At 34.8% G+C, this 9,313-nt stretch overlaps 1 protein-coding gene across 1 annotated transcript; it reads right to left on the bottom strand.

Annotated features, from left to right (window-relative positions):
* Positions 1-3,025: 3,025 nt before the first annotated feature.
* Positions 3,026-6,395, bottom strand: LOC105142481 (protein MODIFIER OF SNC1 11-like). The gene is made up of 6 exons (XM_011050135.1): positions 5,975-6,395; positions 5,179-5,283; positions 4,949-5,077; positions 4,797-4,854; positions 4,614-4,679; positions 3,026-4,395 (listed from the first exon to the last, which is right to left on the bottom strand). The coding sequence occupies exons 1-5, from the start codon at positions 6,259-6,261 to the stop codon at positions 4,641-4,643; spliced, it is 618 nt and encodes a 205-aa protein (XP_011048437.1). The 5' UTR covers positions 6,262-6,395; the 3' UTR covers positions 3,026-4,395; positions 4,614-4,640.
* Between the last annotated feature and the right edge of the window lie 2,918 nt (positions 6,396-9,313).

Genomic DNA, 9,313 nt, shown 5'->3' with positions numbered 1-9,313 from the left:
GCCCCCCCCACCCCCCCCCACCCACCCCCCCCCCCCCCCCAACCTCCTTTTATTGTATCAACCTTTTTTATTAATGAGGAACTACTTCAATGAGAACCATTTAGAAAGTTCGCTGCTTGTTCTCCCTGAGTTCAATCACCTCCCTTTTAGAATGCCAAGCAGTTATATCAATTCCACACATATCTTGATGAGTTTTGTCTTTCCCTCGTTAACACCTTCCCTCTCCAATGTCATCTCCGTTGTAAATAACATTATCAGAGATCTTTGCATTATCGTGAACCTAAAATTGCTGCTATTCATGAGCTTTGTTGCTTATAACCTGCACATGGCATTTTTCCCATATTACAGGCAGCCTTCCTTTCTGTGTAAACACATGACGGAAGAAATCTAGGTTCTGGTTCTGGTACCTTCACTAACACCAGACAATGAGTTGTTATTTGGCATTAGTCCACGAAATACGAGCCGTTTAGCTTTCGCTGACACTAATTTTGTCCAGGATTCAGGCTCTAGAGTGGCCTACGGCATCGAGTTGTATTTAACACTACCAGTTACAGTCAGTCACAGAGAAACTGAGAAACAAGCCAAACCTTCGCTCTGCTTCTGCACACTGCCATCTCACATGAAAGTAGAATCCATGAACAATCACCATGCTACCTCCCATTCTAATGCGACTGGGAAGGCAAAGCTCTACTTCTACACTGTCGTAGCCCCGTTCTGGTGACAATCCTATCTTCTTCCTGACACGTTTGAACATTGAACCAAGGATTTGGGAAAGGGTAAAAAGTTTCATGCCTTGATTCAAATAACACTGTCCATTTTGAACAGAGGAATCTCAGTTGGACACAGGATACAAGCTATCAAGTGGTTCATATTAAAATTCCTCCACCTCTGTCAATTACCTAACTTGGACAAATTAACAGAAGTCTTCCATCTTCCTTAACAGTAGTCGTCCGTCTTGTCTTTGTTTCTTTATATTCACGAACAAAATCATGAACTTGATCTGATTAAAAAAAAACAGAGAGAACAAAATCACCAACTCCATTGGAATCGGTGCAATAATTGCACAAACACAGACGCGCACCCTGTCTGTCTGGCTATTATTTCTAGCATCTGACAAACAATGCATCAAACTAGGTGCTATACCACTAGGGCGAGAGCCATCATGGAGAACTCCTAGACTATGTGATAATAAAATTCGTGCTAACACCAATGTCCCAATAAATATATCAGTAAACTATATGTAAAAGGAGAAAACTAGAAAGATGAGAAATTGTAGAAAACTAGAAAGATGAGAAATTGTTTCCAGTAACTAGAAATCTTAATTGATTTTTAAAAATTCTAGAGAAAATGTTAGTTATTATAAAGAGAATTAAATTCATCCTAAAATCATTCTAAATTATCATACTTAAGGTTTGACTAAATTAATATATGTGTGTTTTGGTTATTAAAGGTGTAAAACTATTATAGCCTCAATTCCTACTTTTTGAATACGATCATGAAATGGTTATAGGTAATTAGATTTTGATTTATTTTGTTATGTTATATCCAAACTGAGCCAGAAAACCCTGACGATCCAACTCAGATTTACTCATCATAATACAAAACATAATTCATCCACATTTATCAAGAATATGAACTCTCTTATCTTTAACGTGATTTCCAAGGAAAAAAAATTAATTAGAATTTATAATTTCTATGTCAATTTTTAAGCTACAAGAAAAAAAAATAGCAAACATACATCAAAGAAGTAAACGTACAAATATATGCATGCTACATTAATATTGACAAGACAAAAATTACTTACTTTTAATGTAAAATCCAAGAAGAAACCTAAATAGAATTTACAATTTCTTGACCGACTTTAAGTTATGAAAATTAAATCAATAAACATGTTTAAATAAAAAACGACAAACATAAATTCATGCATAGATCAAATCGTACAAGATTCATCACAATTCATTCAATTTAATTACACAACGAAAATTACTCGATATAGACAATATCCATTCAAGGATCAAGATTGACCTTCAGGAGCTATGGAGATCGGATGAACACCGCTGGAAACTGTTGGGGGCAATTCGGCATGTGCACCTCACGCGCGGCAACTGGACGAACGTTTTAATAGTGGAGACGCATGTATATCAAGTGCTCGGTCTAAATCGGCTAAAAGACAGCAAGACAATGGCAAAAACTTCGATTAGATTTCAGGGTGAAAGGAGGTTAAGGTCACAACTAATGTTGAGGGACTTTTGAGCTACTTGATTCGGTTTAAAAGCTGGATTTCAAGGTTGTTGGTTCGGTTTAAAGGCTAGACTTTCTGGGTTGTTGGTCCGGGCCGATCCGTGAGGTTTGGAGGCTGTAATTTCAGTAAGGAGATAGGGGGCGAAAGGGCCGATGTTGGTGGCAACCGCTCGATCAGGATGGGGGTAATTGTGACTGGATCGATTAATTATGAGGAAGGGAAAGCGACCATGGCTGACATGGTTGTTCGACCGGGCTGATTTGTGTAGGAGATCGAGATGCTGGTTTGTGGGTTGCTATTTTGGTGGTTGACCAAGCTTTTTTGCCTATCAAAGCGTGTTCCTTTGTATGTAAAGTTCTCTCCTTTTTATATTTATATTGTCCAAGTTACTCTCATAAAAAGTACAAAAAGACAAGCTTTTTTGCCTATCAAAGCGTGTTCCCTCTTATCTGAAGTTCCCCCTACTTATAATTTGTATCGTCCAAGTTACTCTCCTAAAAAGTACAAAAGGTGGTTTTTTATATAATTTTTTCTTATATTATTTCGTTCTCACTCATCCTAGTGCTTTCTTTTATTTCCTCCCATTTCACTCCCTAATTTTTTATTTTTCTTTTTATTTTTTCTGTTTTTATTTTTTATTTTTCTATCTAGTCACATAGAATAAAACAAACAAATAAAAATATAGAAAATTATGAAATGGGTTGAATATATTTTTGGAATTTTCTTATATTTTTGAAAATGCTTAGAAAAAATGGAATAAGAAATAGTTTCTCACAACCAGCAAAAGAAATCACCACCAAATACATATAGATGATGTTGCAAACATAGAAAGGGAAAAAAATTGAAGAAGAAGAAGAAGAAGAAGAAAATATTCTACAGATTCTCCCAATCATGTTACCTGGTCTTCCCAACATCAATTACAAGAACTTCAGATACAGCGTTTTCACAATTTGTAATCATGTCATACTCAATACAAAAATTATAGAAGGAAACACACTTACATCAGCAACCCAATTATCAAGATATCCTCCATTCCCAGTAGCCTACCTTGCAGAGCAATTCATCGTGAGGCCTAAAAAATCAATAACACGTTTGACACGTTCACCGATCTCAAAATACCAGAAAGAATATCAGAGATTCTGAATCACTAACTAGAAAAATTTCCTTTTACAGCCCATTATCAACCTGTAAGCACAACTCTCTGACATACTCTAAAAACTTTACCTTCAACATGTTCAAACCAAGTGTCAAATATGACAGTTTTGGACATAAACCCCTCATGATTCACAGTTGAACAGCAGCAGCAAGTACCGCATACACATCAGAAGACTTCATAGTTTCATGTAAACATGTTCTAATGCATGGTCATTGGATGAATATATAAATGAAAAGGAAACAAATTTAAGAAAGAAAAATGATTCTAGTTCACTTACGTCCAAGAAGGATGAAAACATATGAATGCTTTATATGACAATAAAAAGAATGCAGCCTTTCTCAAATGTTTCAATTCAAAAGAGCAGACTTACCCATGTTGGTTTGCTTTGGTTATAGGCTTCAGTGACTGCCAAGTAGCAATCCATGGACACATGCCTAAACCAAAATAAGACTTCCCATGTAATCTTATTCATAACTGCCCATTCTCGGGATCACTTATGAAGTCCTATGAATCATCCCCATTTCCTAATGAAGTAAGAAACATGTCGGAAATCTCAAGGTCATGAATGACACAATGCAACACATAGCATCTAGTCAATACTAATAATATTGGATCATGGACATGCAGCTTCATGAATATATGAGACACTAGCAACATGTCCTTGTCACATAGAATTTGTCCAATGGAAAAAAGATCACTAGATACTTTCTTTGAATAGGCTAAAAACATTAACATTTTTCCTAGATTCAAAATTCAGAACTTCTGATACTTTTAGAAGATTTCAAGAAAAGTGAACACTCAAAGGCATTGTTGATTCCTCTAAGCCCCAAGAAAACAACATCAAAAGCTAATATGAAACAGAAGGTGCCAAAATCATGTCAAATGCCTTCAATAGATTTATCTGAGAATGAAGAGTGCTGCATCTGGGAGTTCTTTTGTTGAAAAATGAAAAGGCGGATAGAAGCCTCAGGGAGAATCTCATGTTAGAACACTAAACCTGCCAAAACAACAACAGAACAAAAATTAAGATTGAGTGAACTAGCAAAATTAAAACCTAAATAAACATGACTCAACAACTGATCACAGATAAAATGTCAATTCAATTCGATACAAGGTTAACTTCCAATGCAAAACATATTAAAAAAAAAAATACTTAACAATTATTCTCTCAAAAAAATTAATAGCTGAATTAGAAAATAAAATCTCAAATAATACCTAAGAACTAGTAAAGGAGATGTCAATTCAAGACCCTCCACCAGCCTCACCTGCAATAGCCGCCTTCTGATTGCAGAAAGCAAGAGAAGAAAAAAAAGTCAGTACTGAGAAATAATATAAAAATAAATAACAATTTATCCTTTCAAATGAAATGGAGCAGTAATCCATGAAAGAAGGTCTCACTGGCTCAAGATCCCCCTTGCCATTTATGGATAGAGAACCAGATGAACTTTGTGAGAACCTGGAAGCATGGAGTAGCATGTTAGTCATGGTTCTTATGAATCACAAGCATTTTAAATTCTGAACAACTCAGAGCAGTTTGCAGTTAAACATACCTGAGAGCCCTTGCCTTCCTTTTGTCTTCTTCCAGGGTATTTGATTTAGCAGCCGGTGTGAATCTTTCAAGACGTGATTTCTTCTTTGCCTCCTCATCACTAGCTGCAGGTGGTACAGGAATCCCAAACCTGAAGAAACAAAATAATAAGTTTTAGGACTAACTTGTGAGAACAGTAAACTGAAAAACAAGGGCAATTCAAGTAAAGCTGTTTAACACCAGGAATAACACCTCTCTGCTCTAGCCTTCCTCTTCAGCTCCTCTGATTTCTTCACCGAGTCTGACTCTGACCCCTGTCCTGTAGATCCAGTGCCAGTGCCAGTGCTGGTGCCAAACCTACAGCATGATAGGTTCACCGATGAAAGTTTCAGTTAGTGAAAAGAAAAGGGAAATCAAGTTCTTCAGACATTTCCATGGGAAAAATCCCATTGACACCTAGAAAATCATTTGATCCATACAACACCTTCCCACAAACGCACCCATTTTCACTTGCACATAAGCATTGCACTTGCACATAAGCACAAGCATACACACCAAAGCATAAACTCCTTCAGAGACTCATGCTGGAATCACCAGGGCCGAAGCAGTGGCAAATACATGCAAATGTTGAAACAAAGTTCCCCATGACTTGCCTTATGGACTCCAACTATTAACTTTGTATTACAAATACTATAACAGATCAAGCCAAATGCACACCTTTCTAAACAACTCAAGATCAGTCTCTCGACCATTAAAGAAGCGAAGTTTCGGTTTTCATTCCCAAAAATAATATACCCTCTACTTTTCAAACTACCAGTTAAGCTCCCAAAAGAACACTAGAATAAGGCGTATGTAATCTAAACTTTGGGCCAAAAAATCCACAACAACAAAGAATAATCTAAATCATGTATTATGCATGTAACTTTGAATCAAGGTCCACTAATCCAAGCAAAAAAAAAGGAAAGAAGTTCAAAACCCTAATTGCAAAGTTCAAAATAGTAAATGAAAACTAATAAACCTAAAACACGAAGAAAAATATATTATATACCTTTCAGCACGAGAATTGCGTTTCTCTTGCTCGGAAAGCTGAACAGTAATTCCAAAACGTTCAGCACGGCGGATCTTCTTCTCGATGTCGGTGACCGGTGCAGCGCTCTTTGAGTTCTCGGAGTCATTCTTAGGCCCTTCGGTAGCTAACTCAACGGCGGATGATGCGGTGTTGGTAGAATCTTCGCCTCGATCTGGCTTGGTAGAATCAGGGACTGCCGTGTCTAGGGTTTCGATAGGGTTATCTTCAACGGCAGCGGTTGAAAGATTATCTGTTTTGGTTGCCATTGAGAGAGTAAAGAGATGTGAAAGTTGGAGAAAGAGAGAGGGTTTGGCTATCTGGAGTGGATTGGAAGATGTTTGTTACTTTGCTAGATGCAGCAGTATGAACCTGAGAAAGAAGGGGAACGGGTGTGGGGTAATAAACCTACAGGAGATTCTCTGCGAATTTTTTAAGTTTTTTTATTACCGGTCATAGTACTGGCTAGTGGCCTCAAACATTAATTTCTTTGTACGGGTGTTTAAAAATAGTGGTAAAAATGTAATATCTGTATTATAATCTATCAAAATCAGTTAATATAAATAATAATCAGTAAGAAAAATATAAGAAATAGTTATTATAGATTGGGAATTTTGAAAACTTATACCTCATATTTATTTTATTTTTATATTTAATAATTTATAGATTGAATATTTTTATTAAAAAACTCTCACTTTTTCTCAAGATATTTTATCCAATAAGGTTTATTTTGTCATTTTTAAATGTTATTCATATTTTTTATTCATGGAGTGTTATTTGATGTGTTATTCATAGAGTGACACTCACACCTCCATAATAAGTAATTAACTTAATCGGTTAGGTTTGTGAATATTAGTCAAGATAATATATGTATAAATTAATTTAAATATTTAATATAAATCTAAAAAATTTAACTTAATTGATTATAATTATCTTAAAAACAAATAAAAATAGTATAATACTGTTATATATAAGAATATAACCTATAAAGATTTTAACAAAGATTTTTATCATGTTCAAATATTTTTTTTATTTTTTTTTATTCGAGGAAACTCCATCTCCTAGAAAGTGTATTTTGTGGGTCCAAGTAAGTGAGTAAAACCCTGTTTATCCCAAGATCTTATAAGAGATGTACGTTTTAACTCGAACTCGAGACTTGTTGTGCAGATCTCAAACCCTTTACTATTATGCTACACTTCTTTCTGGGGACATTTTTTAAAATCTTCTTCATGTTATTTCTCATTTTTAATATTAAAATAAATAAAAATGATGGTTATTTATAAGAATTTTTGAAATTGCTTATTGTTTATTGTATGAAAGTAATTGTTGCACAAAATCTTTTCAAAATAGATAAAACTAGTTAGATTACATGCACTACATTGTAGATATTTGTGAAAAACATTAAAAAATGTTAGGAAAAAAGAAAAACAATAACTTCTAAGATTGAAAAAACTAGTAATATTGAAACTAAAGTAAATAAAGCATAACTATAAGATGCGAACCACTTCAATTTGCTATAAAATAATAATTATTAGCAAGTAAATACACGTGAACATGGAAAGTAGCATGACATGGATAATTGTCAGGTCCATGTAATTTGGACTTAATTATTTTTTAAGTTTAGGTATATTAATTTTGACAAACATATTATATTTATGTTATTTGAACTTCATTAACTGTTAAGTTTGCACACTTTGGACTTAAAGTAAAGTTCAAGTGTCTTAGATCTAGTAAACATGTCACACCCATATTATTTGGGTTTGAAAAATATGTCAAGCCTATATTACTGTAGACTTGGATGATTTTCAAGTCGACACATCTTGAGTCTAGCAAACATACCAGATCCATATTATTAAGGTATGAAAAATATATCTGACCCATGTATACTTGGATCTAGCAAACATGTCAAACCCACATTACGGTAGACTTGGTTGACCGCCTAAGTCCACATGTTTTAAACTTGATGATCAACCAAGTTCAGGCGTTTTGAGTCTGGCAAACATGTTAAACCCATCTTATATGGATGGCTACCCACCAAAACCATGCATTTTGAACTTGGCTAACCACCAAGTCCAAATATCTTGAGTCTGGCAAATATATCAAACCCACATTACTCTAAACTTGATTGGCCATCAAGTCCATTAAATTTGGACATGACTAGTGCCAAGTGTAGGTGTCTTTGGTATGACAAACATGTCAAACTCAAGTTACTTTAGACTTGTTTGACACCAAGTCGTCTTTGGTCTGACAAGCATGTCAAACTTAAGTTAATTTAGACTTGTTTGACACCAAGTCTAGGGGCATTGAGTCTAGCAAATTTATCAGACTCATATTTCTTAGATCTATCAAACATACTATATCCATATTTATAGACAACATATCACCTGTGTAACCTAGAATTTCGACTATTGTGATAGATAGAAAAAAAAAAAGGTCCTTTTTTTTCACTTAAAAAGTTATTTTCAACCTATTTTGACTTAAAACATCTAGAAAATACCATAGAAACCTTGTTAAACCAATTCATGGCCACCAAAAACCAAATAAACCACCTCAAAACCTAAAACTCACTCGAAATAAAAATTCTTCTAGAGCTCAGATATATTTTTTTTAGGTGTTTTAAATGACTTGGTTGTCCTGCCAAGTTTGTGCATTTTGGACTTGTGAAACCCCAAATAAATTTACACGGAATGGGAAATAAATTAAATTTGTTTGTGTATTAAGTCCAAACACCTTGGGTTTGGTAAACATGTCAAACCCAAGTCATGTGAACTTGGCTGACTATCAAGTTCACACATTTTGGACTTAGCTGACACCTTGAGTTTAACAAACATGTTAGACCCATGTTACTTGGATCTAGTAAACATGCCAGACACACGTTATTATAGACTTAATTGATCGTCAAGTTTAGACATTTTGGGTCTAGCAAACATGTTAGATCCACATTAATTAGGTGTGGCACACATACCTGACACATATATACTCGGGTCTGAAAAACATGTCAAACTCACATTACTATTGACTTGGCTAATTGCCCAAGTCCACGTGTTTTGAACTTGATGGATTGTCATCTAGGTGACACGACGAAAGGATTAATATCTTCTCCCAAGTACAGGAGTGTCGAAGTAATAAATAACTCGGCAAGACCGGGGTCGAATCACAGGGAGGTTAATTGTACAAATTATAAATAACAATAATACAACAATAACAATAACAACAACAACTATAATAGTAGTAGTAGTAGTAGTAGTAGTAATAAAGAAAAAGAAGGAGAAGAAGAAGAAGATGAGAATTTTGAGATGGAATATTAATGTAATGATTAAA

The sequence above is a fragment of the Populus euphratica genome, unplaced genomic scaffold (assembly GCF_000495115.2).
Source record: "Populus euphratica unplaced genomic scaffold, PopEup_1.0 scaffold448.1, whole genome shotgun sequence".
Taxonomy (NCBI): Eukaryota; Viridiplantae; Streptophyta; class Magnoliopsida; order Malpighiales; family Salicaceae; genus Populus; species Populus euphratica.
This window is presented reverse-complemented; position numbering and strand designations above follow the sequence as displayed.

What these genes read in the sequence shown, in the direction of transcription:
- LOC105142481 (XM_011050135.1), bottom strand. Translation starts at nt 6,261, where the DNA reads ATGGCAACCAAAACAGATAATCTTTCAACCGCTGCCGTTGAAGATAAC. An exon ending in CGCAATTCTCGTGCTGAAAG is followed by an intron (nt 5,284 to 5,974) that starts GTATATAATATA and finishes ATCATGCTGTAG; the next exon opens with GTTTGGCACCAGCACTGGCA. An exon ending in AGGAAGGCAAGGGCTCTCAG is followed by an intron (nt 4,855 to 4,948) that starts GTATGTTTAACT and finishes CCATGCTTCCAG; the next exon opens with GTTCTCACAAAGTTCATCTG.